Here is a 19,234-nt window from a genome sequence, read left to right on the forward strand (position 1 = left end):
CAGACAATTTTCAACTGCTCTGTGGTGGTCTGGCAAGAAAGCCACTTTGTGCACTTTAGTGGGACAGAATAGGACCAATAATTAGCTGAGGTGAAGGAGTGCAGCCGTACTGATGTCAAAGGGGAAAACCCATGTGCCTCAAATGTACCATCTCTGAGCTGTAAGACCATTCTTACCTTCTCCAAGTAGGTGTAGCTCCACGATTTACCATCAGCAAAGATTCTGGATGTAATTCTGCCAGATTGATCGTACTCCATCCTTTCTGACATCGTGCCTCTCTGAATCCCTGCAATGTGTCCTCCTGGGGAATAGGTGACATTGACTCCATTCAGTCTGCTGCTGGGTGACCAGAGGCTGGGCCTCCCTGCCTGGTCATAGAGGATGCGGAGCGTGAACTTGCGGTGATCATCATAGATTTTCTCAGTCCTTGTCACACGATCAAAGTCAAGGGATAGCAGGTTTCTGTTGTGAACCTACAGGAAAAAGGGAGAATTAGGAAGCTGGAAATAGTGTAGGTTAGAAAGAGTAGCCTTGTTTTACCAAATACCTTTTTACAGTACACTGGAGAGTATCCAGCTGTTCATTGCTGCTGGATAAGACACAATTTTTAAAGCAAAGAGTTGTCCTAATATTGCTCTTACTGACTTCAGTGAGGAGAGAGGCAGAAGTATGGTACTTTTGAAACACCACAGTGAAGGAATATTGCTCATATCCCAAATCTAGATTTCGGACTGCTACAGAAGATGTGACCTATAGAGCACAGAATGACAACTTATTGCAAGGAATATTTCCAAGATGTTCTACTTATCAAACCTAGAATATTGAGTCTTTTGCTTTCATGCATATCAAAAAACACTTGTAGGAAAGAGATGGATGTTTTGCCACTACAGTAGAAATCAGTGTTTTCCTCTGAGTTTATGAATATAATGCAGGCATTGGAGGTTAAGCACTTCCCCTGAGATGAAAAGTGAAGGCTTTAACCACATGTTAAAGCCACATCTGTAGATGTTAGAGAGAGCAGAAACTTTCCTGGAGAGCTGGACCTTTAAATTCATTGTCCTGGGGTCATTCAGAGTGGCATAATTATACTCTGATCTTTGGAAATGCAGAGGCACTGGAAGTAAGCAAAAGTATCTACTTCAAAGGCAAGAGCAGGAATACATTTCTACTCAGGGACTGCACTGCACAGCAATACAAAAAGGGGCTGATAATACAACTCATGTTTAGTCACGTGTGCAAGGAGACTTACAAAGCCACATCACCACAGCAGCCAAGTACTGGCTTGAAAGCAAGGAGGAAAATCAGTATTACAAGTATGAGCTTGTCAGTGAAGACAGCTCTTTCTCCGTCCCACCTCTTCCAAACCTCTTTCAGCTAGTGAACATCTTTCTTCTGGAAGGGTGCAGATTCTTCTTGGATGAATCTCAAACTCCAAAAAGCTGATTTGGTTTTAAGTTCCCTTTGCAGCCCTTCAGCTACAGTCAGTAAGCCAGAGTTTGCCGCTTGCTATGAAGTTTTCAGATCAAGTTAAAAACATTGCCCTGTCCTGCTCTGGGTAACACTGACACTCCTGAAGTGTTCAAAAACATGCAGATGTGGCACTTGAGGACATGGTTTGGTGGTCCTTATTTTATTTTGACTTGTAGGACTTTGCTTGGTTGGACTTGCAAGAGAAAGCATAGGGTTGAATCAACAAAGAGGTTCCTCAGCCCTGGAAGAACAGGAGAGGGAAAGGCTGAATCACTGCAGTGCCTTTGTCTTGCATGGGCAGACATCTATACCGAAGCCTAGAAAACAGGGACACCAGAAAGCCAGAATTCAAAAGAAAGTAACACAGGAGCTGGGGAGAGAAGGAATTGTTGCTATGATGTCAGTGTGAGGATGATGTAAGAGGCAAGTGCAACAACAATTTTCAATTTATGAATAACAAGGATAAAAGGTGCATATGACTTCAGGGAAGAAACTTTGTAGAAAGGCAGACAATGCTCTAATTAAATATGTGTGATATAGAGTGTAAATGTGCAATGGGAGAGAAGAAATTAGCCTATAACAGGGAAGCTGGAAAGTAATTAAAAAGGTATCAAAACTCTTAAATGCAGATGCACATGTGTAACTAAGAGGAATTTGGTATCTCCTACGTGCTTGCTGCTATAGAGAGAGAAACATGAGAGGCAATTCCTTTCAAAAAAAGAAAAGCAAAGCAGGAAGTAATATCATCTCTGCCTCCCATATATTCACAGAGAGTCTCCATCCTGGCAGCTGCAGCTTCTTCTGCTCCAGATCTTTGCCAAGAAAGCTGGGAAGAGCTCTTCTGCGGCTGGAACAGTAATCTAGGCTGAATGAGGTCTTCCTGAGAAGTATGTTAGCAGCAGTGCCATTCACTGGGCTGGAAGGACCAAGCAGCAGGTCCCTGGATAGCTCTTTAAGCTCAGTCCAAATGTCTGTATCCTGTGTCTGGTGCCATAAATTGTTCCACCCTCCCTATGCTCTGGCAAGCAATGTCTGTGTGACTAGTTGGAACCAATCTCCCTTTTCCTGTATTTTATTTTTTAATGATTTGTTTTCTTCTGCTCTCTTGATGTACTGTCTCTTTTATCTGAGAAGTGCTGCAGTGCAAACAGTAACCCCTCAAGGTGATGAGCAAAGTGAACCCTACCCTGCCAGTAGCCTCTGAAGAGGGTCTAAATCTTTTTCATACTTGTTCAAGGGCATGCCTTGTATAGAAGTGAATTTTCTGCAGAAGAACTGACAGGGCTGCAGGCTGCAGTCCAATAACCGTGTTTTATGGTGAGCAGCTAAATAAGGTGCCATCCTCCATCCCAGACCTTATTCTAGAGTGGAGTCTGAAAACCTCCTGCAAAAAGAGTGTCTGACAAGACTTGTGATCAGCATAGAATCAAGACAGGGTAAATTTAAATCCACAATTCACAGTGGATTTGACATCCCTTTAAAATGTGTGAGAGACTAAATTTAACCCCTAACTCACGTTCCACAGTACTTTATTCAATCCCTTCGCTTCCTCTGCAGAAAAAAGAGCATAAACATACCACCATCTCTGATTTCTCCAATGCTTTCTTTGGCACTCCTTTAGCTTAAAGGATAATTAAACAACATGAATTGATCTCCCTGGGAACACAAGAGTACAAAAAGGAAGAGGATTCTCATGAAAACAGCCTGGCAACCTTCAGCAAAAGGGGGCACAAAATACTCCTGCAATGAAGACTTCAGCAGCCAACAACATCCATGTGATGAACAGCTGCCTAGAAAGGAACTTCCCCAGCAAATTGCTAAAACTGTTGGAGTGGCCATAGCCAGACCTCAATGTCTTGCATAAATTGTGGAGATCATCCTGGACCATCTTTATTAGTCAGCATACCAGGAATGGTTAGCAACATATGCCCCTTTGGTCATGCTGGCTCTGGGGATTTCTGGGATACTACGTCTTGATGCCACCATTAACCTGCTGCCAAGGTCTTGGGAAAAAACAAAGTGACTTATGATAGGAATTACCATGGTTAAATAAATAAAAGAACTGAGCCAGCAGCTCTGTCTCTTTTTTGCTGTCCTATTTGCTCTATTGTCAGAGATTACTTTACATCTTTCTTTATTGAAAAAAATCAAGTTTTTTCTTAAAAAAAAAAAAAAAAAAAGGAGGGGAGACTTCTTCCTTGAAGCAGGATTTACTTAATGCTCTCTCTGCAAATGAAGTCTGTTGCTGCTGTTGGCCAGGGATGGGTGGAATTCATAGGCAGCCAATCTGCAGAGGTATCTCACTGCTGGGTGGGTGGATAGAGAATCGCAACTTTTCATGGGGTGTGTGGGACAACAAAAGTGAAAGGGGCTGCTTTAACATATTTGTTAAATATGTTAAAGCAGTTCTGTAATTCATTGTAGTTAATTGTAATAATTGCCTGGCCAAGTACAGAACCAGGTCAGCACTGGTGGGACAGGGAAAAGGTATCAGGGTTGTCCCCTTTCCCTTAATCCGTGCAGAAGTCCCTGCTGTGTGCCCTATCCATGCAATAAGGAACCATGTATTGTGCTATTTCCTAGGGAGGGTCAGGGAGGCAGCTGTGGAAGTGGCCTCATCGTGCTGGGTGCTGGCTGAGCTCATGGCAATAGGCTGCCAGTCCCCAAGCACACTGTGGCAGGAAGAGGTACAACTCATAAAAAGTGGATCCTTGTGATGACAGCAGAAAGGATCACTCTTTTACAGTGTCCTGTTGTCCTCACTTCAAAGGCTTCATGAAAGGATGCTGGAGCCTCTTTGGGATGTTCTTTCCCCATGAAGCACTATGTCTTTGCTGCTGTCTCATGTAAGCAGTGGGGTGAGGAGAGAGGGAAAGTAGTAACTTAATCATATATAGCAGAAAATGGTAACATTTCCCAAAATGAACAAAAACATGTTGAATTTAAATTTCCTAAGTTTCTCTCCTGCTAGGGAAAGCAGCAATTATTGGTTTGAGGGAAGAGGGGAATATCACACAGAGAGTATGTTAAGTGTTGTGCAATCCCCAGAGAGGTAATTAGCACCTTGCAGGTTTTTGTATAAGGGGTGCAGATGCTGCCATGCATGCACAGACACAGAACTTAAAACATCTAGTACACCCTCAACAACTTTGAACCTCTGAACACAGCCATAACTGAGTCCTTTGACCATGTACAATGCACTTCTGATTCACTAGAAGGATCCTGATAGGCTCAAAATGTGAATAAATGCTAGCAGATTTATAGGGATACCAGCAACTAGCCTGAAAATTCATTTTGCAAGTGTTTTCCCAACTGTAGTACAAAATAAAATACACACACAATCTGTGTTTGAATCTACTGCAAAAATTTGGGAGATAAAAACTGATATGGGCAGCTGAGCTGTGTCTAAATGAGTAGAAACTGTTTTGAACACCAAATAGCTATGACCCAGCTTCAGATTTCAGAAGGCTCTCTCTTTTCAGAAAAAGACCTTTCTGAAAATTTCATCAGTTATTAAAATGAAATGAAATTAACTGAAATAAAATAAAATAACATAAAATAAAATAAACCCCCCAAGACAAACCCAACAAAAAAGTGTGGTGTACTATATGCAGATAGACAGCAGTTCAAACTAAAAGAACAGCTTCAGCTTTCATTACTGTTTGCATTTTTTCTTCTGGTAACAAAATATGATGCTATCAATGCATGGGGAAAAGAACAGAGGCTGGGGTGGAGTAATTGAAGATAAATACTTGACAAGTGTGGGCGAGGAGAGACAGGAAAAATCACACCAAAGTGGCAGGGGTCATGCAGCAGAGAACAGGGAGAGGTGAAGAGCAAGGACTGGGAAACACATATCCTGAAACCAGAGCATTGATATTTACTGCCAAGCTTAAGTGTGAATAAATAGCTGCAGTCCTTTGCTGTGGTGGCATTACACAGCACTAAGCATTTGTCTCAGAGGGTCTGAATTTGCCAGGTGCTGAGCAGCTTCCCAGGAACCGTTCATCAGCCTGTGACTCTGAGACTATCAAGGTACAGGGTGAGTGCACAGGACTTGCTATTACAAGTTCCCAGCTTTGCCAGCAGTTAGCAGATGAATTACAGCTTATTGGGCAAGATCTTTAAACAGCCCTGACAAGTATGAGGTGCATTGTGTGGAACAATGTTTTCAAAACACATCAGTCTCAAGCACAGAAAGGTCTGGGCACTCCTGGAGGGAGAGTACTGTCAGGCTGGAGCTGCTTGTAACACTCCAGGGAACAATAGCAACTGCGGTGCAATGCTGTGTGAACCCAGTTCTTGAACAGGTTCAAAGACTAGCAATTTCAGGAATCCAGAGTTTTTTCTGAGGTTTCCTAATGAACAGTATTCACAGAATCATTGAATGGCTTGGGTAGGAGGGGGCCTTAAAGATCTAATTCTAGCCTCCTTGCCATGGGCATAGACACCTTCCACTAGATGAGGCTCCTCAGAGCCCCATCCAACCTGGCCTTGAACACTTCCAGGGCTGGAACAGCCACATCATCCTTGGGTGGCTTGCGCCAGTGTCTCACCACCCTCTCAGTAAAGGATTTCTTCCTAATATCTAATCCAAACCATCTTTTTTCCAGTTTGAATTCATTCGCCCTTGCCCTATAACCCTATGCCCTTGTCCTAAGCTCCTCTCCCGTTCTCTTGGAGCCTCTTTAGGTAATAGAAGGTGCTCTGAGGTCTCCCTGGAGCCTTCTTTTCTTCAGACTAAACAACCCCAGCTCTCTCAGCCTGTCCTGACATGTTTAGAAGGCTCTCAGTGCTTTGCTCTATGACTGCCAGGAGCACGGGTAGAAAACATCCGCACTGTGTGGTATTTTATAGTTACAACTGTCCCTGGCATGCTTAAACAGCCTGAGATGATGGTTAAACCTGTGGTGTCTGATGGGAGGTCACACATTCCCAGAGATGCAGAGGACTGGTAGGGAGATCAGCAGCACCACCTTTGATGGCTAAGGGAACATCAGCACATAAGGAGACATAATAATATAATGATATACTACAGTCATAAAGGTTATGTCACCAAGGGTGAACAGACAATTTTCTGTCCTGCAGCCCCATCCCTCTTGCAGACAATACAAATCATATCCATCCCTTTCTGCCATGAGACTGGCGACTGATGAGATGGGAAGTGGAGGCAAAAAGCGCTCGTGGTTCGCACTTACCCTCAGCCGACGTCCAAAGACAGTGACCTGCCCTCTGGCTTGCTCCTTCCTCTGCCTCCACTCCACGAGGTTGAGGCCATTGTCAATGGGCAGGGTGACATTCCTCTTCCCCACCGTGGGGTTGACGGTGCCAGCCAGCAGATGTGGCTCCGTCTGCAGGGCCACCTCCATGCCGTTGGCGAGCATCAGTCTGAGGGAGCCATCAGCACCGATGTAGTAGCTGTTTCGGACTTGGTCTGAAGGCAGAAAAGAGTTCTTTGCTCATCTTTGATGATAGAGCTCCAGCTCTTCATTTGCTCCCTCACCTATGCTGCATGAGCATTTGAGCTGGTTGTAACCAAATGCACTCTGTTACTCACCTGTCCCACTCAATGGGAGCAAAACATCAGTTTCATCAGGTAAAGTAAACATGGACAATTGCTTTTTCATTTGGATGAGGTTTGGCCCCTCATATTCTTGCAGAAAGTCTTGTGCAGGTTAAAAAAGTGAAAAAAACTGTGTAATCCTTACCAAAGGATGCAGGTTCAGACTTCTTCCTCTAGGCTAAAACACTGTGTGGTGACATATTTATTTTAAATCTGTCTGACTGAAAACTTTCCATGCTTTTATATCCTAAAGATCTTAATTTCACAACAGTATATGAGAAAGTGGGACCACCTACTTTCCTCAGCTCATTCACTTTGTCACAAGTGACAGGAAATTGCTCAGCAAGTTAATGCTAACCAGTTCCCCAAACAACAGCCAAATCCTTTCCCTTGAGAAAGCTTTCAGGAGGCAACTGAAGTCCTCTTGTTTGGAGAGAAAGCAGAGACATTAAGCTCCCACATGTCTCTATACATCTGGCCTCCACTAGTTCATGAAAGATCAGATTTTGAGGCCAGTATTTGGGAATTCAGGAGTTGAACAGAAGAGCAATCTCTCTTCTACATCCTTCAGGAATCAGGCAGGCTGAAAGCCCATCCTTTGAATCTCCAGCTGGCATTTATCTCCACAGAGAGTATCTCATGAAAGGTAAGAAAGCACGAGACTTCTCAGTGCAGAATGGCTTTAAAACATATTATACAAACAGTGCCTTATCTGAAGCTCCTCAAAAGCTAAAAACCATTACCATTTCTGTCTCCCACGCTGCCATAAACTCTTAATTGTGAATAAAAACACCCACTAAAAATTCCCATTAAATGTTTTTCCTTTTTAAGGCAAGCTGGGTTTTGTTCACTAGTTACTCTGCCATAGCCCAGCAGGAAACAAGATCACAGTGAAATTGCCATTTCTTGTCCCCAAGAAATAGATCAGCAAAGATCACAGTTTGGTATAGTTAGGGAAGGAAATGTGACACCACCTGGTCCTTTTCTATGTGGGTCTCATCCTGCTCCTGTGGTAGACAGCTGGAGTTCTGCCACAGACACCTCAGCAGTACCACTGCTCAACTTTATACAGCAGTGATAACGAAACTCCTGGGGCACAGGATTTTGCCAAAAACATACAGCAGTGATCCACAATGCAGATCCAAGTATTTTAGCTCTACCATTGAGTATGTAAGTTGATGGTCTTTGACACAGACTCTAGCCATATCAAATCACCTCCATGCTTGAGTCTGCAAATGGAGAGAAGGGCCAGCCAATTGGCTGCCACACCTTTCTAGATGCGTGGTTTGATGCTAAAGTATTAGGAGATGTGCTTGAAATCAAATCAGTGAAATATCCCTGAACAGTGAATATATTCCTCCCTCTTTTTTCCTTCACCAGGAAGCAGAGGAAGGCTTGAAGGTTTACATGAAATTAATCAGACACATGCTGTCCCCTTCATGTTACATAAGCACCACAGAAGGGGTACTGTCACCAGTGCTGTGGTACAGTGTGGGTAATGTAAATCCTCTACTTTCAACATTTTCCCAAGAGAAGACTCTTCCCTGGCTCTGGAAGGTATTTCTCAAGGGCTACATGATATCCATGGGCTGCTGAATGCTGTATTTTAGGTTGCTTTGGCTCTAGGGCACTACTGCCCTACTTTGGCATTGAACAAATGCTCACTTTGTCACTAGTCCAGAAGACAAAATCCCACTGGAATGTTGATATGTCTGTTGTAGAAGCTCCTAAATCCATCCTACATGAATTTGCAATCTTCTGAAAATGCCTTCTCAGATCTCACCTGGTCACAGTGTGATCCAGGTTTCCTGAAAGGTTCACCAATAATTTGGTTCAGCAAGACACCTCCTCTGCAACATTATCCAGATCTTTGTTTTAAGTGATTTTCTTCAGACGCAAACAGTGTCATAATTCTATACTTCTGAAAATAGTTAAGCCGTTTGTAATTCTGCACGTCCTAATGGCCAGAATGTCCCTGTGCTGGAGGGCAGGACAATGACAGAATTGACTGCAGCATCATTATGTAACTGTGCCTTCAGTGCAGAGTGTATAAATCACACCACAGTCAATTTTGTCACTAAAGGGCCCCCAACAGTGGGCTCTATTGCTTAATTAGGCTCATGAGGTAAAGCCAACCTCATGTCTGTGCTGTTGTCACACATCTTAATGTGAGTGAGTGAGATAGGGTGAGGTAGGTTGCATCTGTTTTACAGGCTCAAGTAAAGAATAAGAAAGCCATGGTGTGTTCCTACAGGAATACAGGGGCAGCTCGAGGGGGTTGGAACCCTCTCAGCTGCCCTCTCCAGAGGAGTAAAAGCAGTGTTTCAGGCACCTTCTTTTAGGAAAGATTGATGTTGTTACAGGAAGGGGGAAGGAAATTGTATCCCAGAGATATGGGAAAAAATATCATTCTGGAACATGTTTATCCCACTTGGTGCAGTTTGTTCCTCACAAGGAGAAAAAAAAAAATTCACACCCCACTGTAATCAGTCATAGATAGAGTGAATGAGATTTGTGGAGTAAAGAAAGCAGAATCTGAAAGTTCCGTCCCTTTCCCCAAGACACAGGGAACAAGTGTGATAGCTCATCCTGATCCTAAGGAGGCTTCAGTTTTCAGAACCCAGAGATCCAGGCTGGCACTACTTGTGTAGTACTGGTCCTGCCACTACCAGCATGCCAGCACAGTACTCCTGTGATATTTATTCCTCTTTTATTTCCCACTTCATTCCCTTTTCCTCTACTTAACACGTCCTCTGCTTCCCACCTTCTTACCACAGGCACAACTATGCTCATTTCCCACAGCCACAAACTGGTCCCACCAGTCCCCCCTGTCCATTTCTCCTTTATGCCTCTCCACACCACCTCTTAGCTCAAACACAGACCCAAAAGGTCTGGGCACAGGGACGGTCATTTTTCGTGAATATTTGAAACACCAATCAACAAAGAATCAGATCTCCAGCAACCAGCTGGAAGCCTGTTCCAGAAGGAGAGCAAGTGTTAAGTCAAAAGACATTACGAGACTGAAGCAAAGGGGTTGGCTGGAAGTGTGGCTTGATTTATGCAACGCCTTTAGTTACAACAATAATGGTAATGATGATGGAGGACTTTGCTGCACGAGCCTGCATGGCAATGGCACTGGCTAGGAACAGAGCAGAAAAACAGCTACAGAGCATCCACTGTGCTAGGGAGTGAGGCTAAGTAGGTGTGAGTGTGTGTCTGTACCAGCACGTGGGGAGCTCTGGTGCTCTGAGAACGCTGATTTTTGGTGCTGGGATTATCAAGACAATGCCTGTTTCCTGATTCACTGTGTGCAGTTTGGTCAGGAAAGGGATGCTGGCCCAACTCACCTTGGAGCAGGGTGTAGAAGGCCCCAGATGCTGACAAATTGGTTGTTATTGTAACGTCATCCTTGCTGGAGGTCTCCACCTGGACATGTACGGAACTGTCGGTGTCGCTGCGGAAGCTGCTCACTTGGCCAGTAGGGAAGGTCACGTTGGTCAGGCGGCCAAAGCTGTCGTATCTGATAGAGAGAATGTAATGAAGTCAACAGCATCAACAGAGGATGAATTGTTCTATAAAGCAGAGACAAATTCTTCAAGTCATCATCCAGATTTTTCAGAGAGAAAAATGCACTGTCACTCTTTCAGACAGTCTTAATTTTTTTTGTCCTCATGAGAAGAAAATCATAGCTTTTAGCTGAAGAAATTGAAGCAAAGATTAGAAAATTAATAAATACATACTAGCTTGTATTTTAACAATATTTTTCCAACACTCCTCACCTGCACTATGCTTCTTGTTTACAAAAATAATCTTACTTCCCATCTACTATGCTGTGACTTACAGAAAAGCAGTGGCCTGTGCATCCTGTCTAGCAGAACTAGGAATTTCTGAAGCCCACCAACTGATTTGTCTGGTTGTGTCCTGAGCTCAGCAATTTATTTTAATTTTTTTCTCTATCTAATTTTAAAACACTAAATATTAAGGACCAGATTGGCCACATCAGGTGGAGAGTTGTCCTTTGTGAACATGGTGTAGAGTCCTGAGCACAGCTGAACCCCCGTGTCTACCTCTTACTGTTCCTAGGACCATATGGAAGGACTGATTTAAAAGTGTAAAAAAGCAGACCAGTTTTCACCCCTACTGTGTCCTTGGCCTTTCCAATGAGGAATCAACATAAGCACCATCTGGGAAGGTTTCTGTGATGTGGACACCTATGTACCAGGGCCCAGGTAAAGTAAGTTTTATACATGCAAGCTCCACAGCAGCTAACAACCCAGGGTAAAAAGAGAAACAGACACAGACAGTCTAGAGCCCTTCTTAGTTAAGAGAACAAACACATCGTTATGCCTCCCATCTGTGGCATTACAAAAAGTTCACAGACCCAAAAGGCTGGCAAAGGACCTTTGCAGTGAGGTTATTGTAGTTGAAATGGAGAGCAATAGGGAGCTCTACTGGCTAATCTCTGGAGGGCTGTTGGACCTTCTGATGAGAGGAACCTTCATGGAGGGGGTATTTAAACAGGGAGAAACAGAAAAATTCCAGCAAATCAATCAGGGATAAAGATTTGACTTTTTTCAAGTCCTGCCTACAACTCTTTTAATAATGATTTATATGAAACTAGGTATATTATGAAAATTTATCACTTGGGGATGCAAAGAAAATGGTGGGCAAGCAGACAGGTCTTGTTCTCCTGTGCTACCCATTGGTGAGCCTTTGATGGAATGCAGTGTCCCATGAAGGACACCATTCCTCAGAACAACAAAGTAATGAAAATTATACATTAAGGATAACATGCTTAGAAAACTTGATGTAAGAGGCAAAGCCAAAATAAAAAAGTTCATTCAGAAAAGGGGAAACAAGGAAGTGGGAAGATGCCACTCTAACAGTGGGTGCTCTGAAGAGGATTATAATAAATTGCTTATCATGTCTACTGAGGATGTGACAGAAAGTAAATGGAAACAATGAAAATTCAGATTAGAAGCTGTAGAACATTTTCAAGGCCCAAGGTTGTTTCAAGCAGAGAAACAGATGGAACACTGGAAACCCCACTGTCCAACTCTTTTAAGGATAAGTTAGAGAAATGTCTTAGAGGGGATCTGGAAATAGATGATCAGACCTTGGAGGGAGCAGATGGTTGAGGAGCTCTTGATGCTTTTTTTGGGACTACTCTGATCTGGGGAATAAGAAAATACACCCCATCTAATAACAAAACCCAGAAACCAAACAAAAACCCAAGGAGAAGAGGGGAGTGGAGGGGAAGGGGGGGTAGGGAGGTGGGCAGGGCAGGGCAAGGCAAACACAAAGCACTCTTGAACTGCAGCTAATGACAGACCCATGAGCAGTCACTGGACTGGCTCTGTGTTATACAGAAAAAAATTTGTTTTCTCTTCCACTCTAATTTTTCCAGATTTGAACACAGTGTTGGTACTTCACTTTTGATATATGGTGGCACTGATTTAATGTGAGGAAGGGCTGGTTGAAAAGATGATTTTTGCCCAAGTTTAATATTTTAGTTATAGTGACTAAGTGGATGACCTCATTGCAAATCTCTGCATCCCTCAGGTTTGGAGACATTGTCACGTGAGGCTTTTCTTGCCCACTGAGCAGAAGGGGTGGTAGTAAGACAGAAGAAAGCATTTGCCCTCCAGAGTCATCCTCTCAGTTATGGATTATCCAAGCCTTGCCCTTTCCCTCAGATATCCTGGCAATCAATCAGCCACTTGTAAAATGGAAAAGAAAGAAGAAAGATAAAAACAAAACAAGAAAAGATTAAAAACAGGACTGCATTGCAGGAGTTTGGCAGAGATCAGTTAAAGCTTTTCCAAGCAGCTAGCAGCACACAGCCTGGATCTGAGCTGCATCCATGCAAGAGCCAGAACTAAAGTGCTCCCAGTACCAAACAATTTACTGCAGATTTGTGGCTGCCCTGTTTGCACTGAAACAAATGTGTTTTGCTTGTACTGTCTCCAGTCACCTGCACATCTCCTCCTAAACCAGCATGTGAATCTTAAACAGGAAACATCACAAGCAGTTTCTTTACCCCATCTGCTGAGACAAGACACAAGGGATATGATTTATTCTCTCCTCTATGCAGAGAAAACATTGTTATCACTGAAGGTGTGGTGTGTAACACCCCAAATTCTTTCTGCCACAACATCAATAGTTCTATAAACTAAATCAGTCTGAACCGTAAGGGTAGAATTAAGTTTGGAAACATTCTGAAATTTCAGTAAGATGAATCTGAATTTGGCATCTTTGACTTGGTGGATTAGTAGGTGTGAGTGATTTATTTCCACTGCTTAATTTAGATTTTAAAAATGAGCTGCTCCTAAAAGTAAGTCTAATTCACCTCCTATAAATAATGTCACAAATGTAGATGTCTTGCACTGAAGTCCAACAGATGAGTTTGGTATAACAGGAGTATAAAAGGAAGCAGGCCTGCAGGTTAGGGAAATAAGGAGTGCAAAAGCCAGGATGCAGGCAGAGAGCTTGTTCATGTGATAAGTGCTGAGTCAACGTCTTATGAGTCCCAGCTTTTAATCCTAATTGAATGGCACTCAGAAAAATGCTGAGAGTGAGCACAAAACCTTTACTTCATGCAAGTCCTACTTACATGCTCCAAAGAAAGCCTCAAAATACTGTGGATACTCAGTTTAACAATCCCCAGCAGCAGCAGACAGCTAACTCCTTATATTCATCAAATCACAGAAATACCAATTGGTTTGGGGTGAAAGGGACCTTACAGATCATCTTGTTTCACCCACCTCACCACAGGCCAGGACACCTTCCACAAGATCCCACTGCTCTGACACCATCCAGCGTGGCCTTGAACACATCCAGAGATGGGGCAGCCAGATCTGCTCTGGGCAGCCTGTGCCAGTGCCTCACTACACTCATAGTAAAGAATTTCTTCCTATCATCTACTCTAAAACCTACCCTTGTTCAGTTTAAAGCCATTCCCCCTTGTCTTAATGCAGGATGCTCTGACTAAAAGGCAAGTAGTGCCTTTTAATATAATATTATGTAGTGTAAAATAAATATTACTTTATATAGTATTTCTGTAGAGATTTTTAGTAATATTTTTATAATATTCCTGGACCTCAAGCTTATAGGCACCCTCACAAATGGTTCTCCGCCTTTGCCAGGCAAATAAATAGTATTTGCAGATATGCAACTGGAGAAATCTGCCAGTAACCTTTCCTTGTGCAAATTAGGTTAAAATGGCAAGAGAAAAAAGAATGAAAGAGCATGATGGCACTTAGACCTCTGTGCACACATTTTTCTTGTAAAGTCAAAATTACTAAGTACAATACACTTAATTTACATGGTTACATTTTTACAGGTGTACCAAACTCACAGTACTTCATCAGGAGCATTTGGGACTTTGGATCCTGAGAAACAAGGCTCCTTTTGGGCCAGAACAGTCTGTAATGATCTGCTGGAACCGGTTTAAGATGTCTGCAGAAGTACATTAGACTTTTGGCACATCCTTAGTCACCCCATTAACCTCCTTCAGAAAGAACTAGGACCATCTGTGTTTTCTGCATGTGCAGGAGCTGCTGCACCTCTCTGCCCAGCAGCCAGACAGGGACCTGCCAAGGACTGGCTTTGTGGGGGACAGCTTACTGATTTGCAGCTGCAAGGAGGTCCTGCCTTACAAAGGAAGAAAAATGAGAAGGTAGAACAATTAGACCATTCCCATTTTTATTATTATTTTTAACTGGTGACAGATGAAGTGTAAAATGCTCACGTCCAGACTAAAGCTCCTCTTAGCACTGTGGTGGCAATGCAAACGGAGGTGTGGGAAGCCCATTAGCATGAACACACACTTCGTTTTCTTCTTGGCAAGCAGTTCTTTTTCTCTTTCCTGTTTTTACTCAGAACTAGAGCATTTTTCCCCCTTTTCCCAGATTTAGCTCACACAATACATACCTGTCACATACTCACAGTCTCCCAGGAATGTGAAGACTTGCACATCCCAGAGATAATATGCTTAACAAGTTAAATGTGCTGGTTCCTTCCACCTCTGCTTTCAGCCCTATAAAGGCCTTTACAGGGCACACCTCAGCTTGGAGATGAAGGCCAAGTGACTGGCTCTTATGTAGCTGCAGGTGTGCCCTGGTATTTGCAGTAACATAAATCTCTTCTAGTCACCTCATTTTGCAGCTAAGCTGCCCAGCCTGTTTCCACAGCACTGGGATTTAGGGCTGGGCCAGTTTTCATCACAGCCTAAGACTTCTGTGTTCTCCAAACGCTCTGAAAGCCCCAGAATTAAGGAAATACTGAAGCATGGGAGTGCACACAGCAGCCACTTGGAGCAATGAATCCATCACCTGCTAACACAGCTGCTGCCTCCCATTCAAACCTGCTGCAAAGCCTCAGCACTTACAATTACAGTGGCAATTATTAGGCCAGCAAAGGAAACCATTGCCATCCATTCCCAATTGGAAACGTACTTAGCTAAGGTTCAATGCACAGAATTAAAATGGTATTTGGTGCTTATGAGGTCTAATTGTTGGCTTGTAAACATTCAGAGCTTTCATTTATCACATTGCCATTGTGTAGAGACCTGGACCTTGGGAATTAAAGATCATCCTAAGTACCATCTATTCAGAAATCAATTCCTTGCCTGAGTTTCTGCGTTTTCTCATTTTAGCTTCTTCACATTTTATCAGCCTTTTAAAACACAAGTCAAATAGATCAGAAAAAACTCACTATAATAATATTGCATTTAGTGCCAAAGTGTCTAAATGGACCTTGCAAACTATATTTTGCATGTGATTATACCAACATGCATTCAGTGCCTCTTAACAAGCTCGCCTCATCCCAATTTTTCAAACAACATTAAACACAACATTAAAAAAGAAATCTATAATAGACAAACCGATAATACTCAGAAATGTATGAAGGCAAGTCCTCTCCCTAATGACCAAAGGCCAGGTTGTGGTCACAGTCTGCTGAATTTTCTGACTGCCCAAAAAAGAAGACGAAGATCACTTTCTAGCTTTTATGATACTCATAATTCCCTTGGTTCTCTACTAAACTTTGATATCAAGCATTCATTTCAGGGCAGGACAGTGGCTCAAAATGTGAGCTCACTACTTTGTGCGGGTACTGGAGAACTGCTATTTTATCATGGCACTTACTGGAGTTTCAAAGCAACTATTTCAGAGGAACAATAATGAGACTCTCATAATTTTATAATGTAGAATTTGTGGAACAAGTGGAACCAAGAAATCTTGCTAAAAGAGGAGGGAAGACAAAAGCCAAAGGTGTTTTTCATATTACAGTCTGCTGCAAGAGTAGAGTAAGACCCTCACTTGAACTACACTAAATCAAATCCTGTAAAACTGTGTATGACCTGATAAATCACAGGCACCCAGACCAGGTCACTGTCTTTGGCACTAAAAGCTGCTGGTGCTGGGGTGGGACCTCTGCTGAGCCCTGGGGGTCACTGGGAAGCCATTCAAGGTCCTCCTGCGTGATCAGTCCAGCTGGCTCCTACCTTCCACCCCTTACAGCGTGTGAGGTTTGGCAGAGTTTGGTTCTCTGTAAAACAGCCTCCAGTGTTGCAGGGTCAAAGCTCCCCCTACCACTCATCTGAAGATCTGGTTCCATGAGACCCTTTGCCCTCCAGACAGCTGTGAGCGACTTCTTGGGGAGTCCATGAAAAGGTTTTGAATTTCTGGGTTTGGCTGGAGCAGTGTGTAAGTGTTTGAGTCTGTATGGGAGGAGGCGACCTTCAAAACTAATTGGACACACAAAGGACCTAAGTAAAAGAGCCTCATCTGGGCTAAATAATGCATAGAAGATTTGATTTTGGCTCAGAGGGAAATTGAATTAATGTACAGTGATAACATCTCAGTGAACTAATCAAGATAATTGCCGTATTCTTGATTTAAACAAATCCATTAATAAGAATTTCCGGATTCTGAAGCAGACAAACAGCAACTGCTAAGAAACTTGGTAAAGGCTGGTAGCAATTTTTTCAGGTCAAGTTGAAAAGCAGCAACAACAAAGCAGCAAGTAGTCACACAGCATCCTTTGTCTTTTACTGGAGGAGTTGAACAAAAAGTCGTTTCCCTGGCTGAGTTTCCAGATCAACTTCCTTTGCTGCTGATTATCTCTGTTACTGTCACCAGTTCAATGGGAAGAAAAGTCTTTAATCCAGTTACTGGACAAGCTGAGCTGCATTGCATTAACTGACAGATAATGTCAAGCCCACTGCAGGGGCAGGAAAGGTTTATACAATGCTCAAACCCTCAAAGGAGTCATAGACAGGTCTTTGGAGACAGGCTAATTACTGTGGGGAGCTAAGTTTCACTCTCAGAAAGGGAAACTGCACACCATTATACACTGAGTCTTACTCAAGAGCTAAACCTGATAAAACAGGATTGTTAGAGCAGGCTTGGGTGTAGGATGTGTGAAAGGAAGAGCTGAAAGTGCTGTGAGTGAGTCTGCCACTGCCTGAAGCCAGCACTGGTCTCTTTCCCCACAGAAATGAAGGGACAATGTGCCAGTCCAGCATGAAGCCTTGGTGGACCTGGATTCCCTGGTGTGCCCTGGACACAGACCTCCAGTACTGCATCAGTACATCCTGCCTCCTTCCCTCCTTTCCAGTCACACCAATGTGCTCACATGTCAGAGCTCTTTGCAGCCTTATGGTAATGCTCTGGTAAGAACAGCACCTGTAGAAGAACCAGAGATGCTGGCTGTGTGGGCTGGAACTAGATGTTCTTAAGGTCCTTCCAACCCAAGCCATACTATGATACTGTGATTCCATGATGAACAGGTAGTGATGCCACTCTCACAATACCACTGCTCTGTCATGTTGGATTTCTGATTTATGGTCCTTTGTAGACAGTCAGGTGAAATGTAAATCTTTTGAAGATGTTCATAACAGGGCCACTGGTGCAGTGTAAACTTGCCAGCTGGATTTACATTACTCTTAACTTTCTAGGCAGCAGCGTCCAGTTTGCCCTAGCCCACAAACAACTATTGTGTGCTATGTGAGAAACATGAAACTTTTCCTCAGAGTCAGATTTTATGCCTTGATCTCTTTGGCCATGAGCAAAACAGAAATATGAACTTCACCCTTCCCCTCAGTCAGGACTGAAAATTCCTTTAGCGCACCTTCCAGCCACTCACGTTCACAGGAATCCTCTAAACCACTTAAGCCTTTCCAACGTACATTTGCTGATGTTCTGCTAGAGAAAACAATAAAATGAAGGTAGTGTATTTTGATTTTATTTTGTTTATACCATCTTCTTCAGCTTCTTTGATAACAATTAATTTAGACTTCATCCTGCCATGCCTGCACTCAAATCTGCAGCTTGTGTTTTAGTCACGAAAATCCTCTCTCTGGTGAGATTATATTAAAAGAAAGGCATCAGAGTCCTGATCTAAGATACCAAAAAATGGAAAATATACTGCTTTCATGGTTGGTCACTCTACCAGTTAAATCATCAGCCTTACAGGATCACATCTTCTTGTCAACTTGAATTTCTCTAGCTTTGCTTTCCAGCCCCATATCCTTCTCAAGCCTTTCTCTGTTACACTGAGAGTCCCTCTCTAGGTGAGAGCTTTGGCTGACATGTTGTGATCTGGACACTTCCCAGTCTCATTCCTGTTGAGATAAATAGATCAAGTCTTTCTTTTCTTCCCATGAATAAATTTTTGAAAAGTTTTTCTGCCCAGCATTCAAACTCCACTGTTCTTCATAAACTGCATTTTTATGAGCTGAAAATATTAGTCACATCAACACTGCACAGGGAAAAAAAATCAGCTTCTTACTAGCCACTACAAGTACAGTGTGATGAGTAAATGTATTCATTTACTTTGTCCATCCAAGCAACAAGTTAGACAGATTTGCCATGGAATCATGTGAGGATCACACTGAAGACTTGATGCCTCGCTACAACTCTGAGAGCCAAGGCTCAGCCCACTCACACATGTACTCTGACATCAGACTGTACAAGAATATATTTTGTTTAAATGAAACCTACTTTACCAAGCAATTGAAATATTTCACTCTTATTTAATATTCTAATTTCATCAGTCTGATTCCCTGGTTACACATGCAAAATCTGGACAGAATCAATCCCTCTAATTCAGTGATCTGCCTTCCAAGTCCCAAGTGACTGATCTGCAATGGATAGGATAGGATAGGATAGGATAGGATAGGATAGGATAGGATAGGAT

At 42.9% G+C, this 19,234-nt stretch overlaps 1 protein-coding gene across 16 annotated transcripts in view; it reads right to left on the reverse strand.

Moving 5' to 3' along the window:
- TENM4 (teneurin transmembrane protein 4) overlaps nt 1–19,234 on the reverse strand; it is a 1,547,070-nt gene that overhangs the window by 22,359 nt on the left and 1,505,477 nt on the right. For all 16 annotated transcript variants that reach the window (XM_085592903.1, XM_085592878.1, XM_085592882.1 and 13 more), the window contains 3 exons: nt 10,381–10,553; nt 6,669–6,904; nt 177–473 (listed from right to left, as the gene is read on the reverse strand). In XM_085592903.1, coding sequence (XP_085449029.1) covers nt 177–473; nt 6,669–6,904; nt 10,381–10,553 — 706 coding nt within the window. The remainder of the gene's footprint in view (nt 1–176; nt 474–6,668; nt 6,905–10,380; nt 10,554–19,234) is intronic.

Source organism: Lonchura striata, chromosome 1 (assembly GCF_050655825.1).
Source record: "Lonchura striata isolate lonStrDom1 chromosome 1, ASM5065582v1, whole genome shotgun sequence".
Taxonomy (NCBI): domain Eukaryota; kingdom Metazoa; phylum Chordata; class Aves; order Passeriformes; family Estrildidae; genus Lonchura; species Lonchura striata.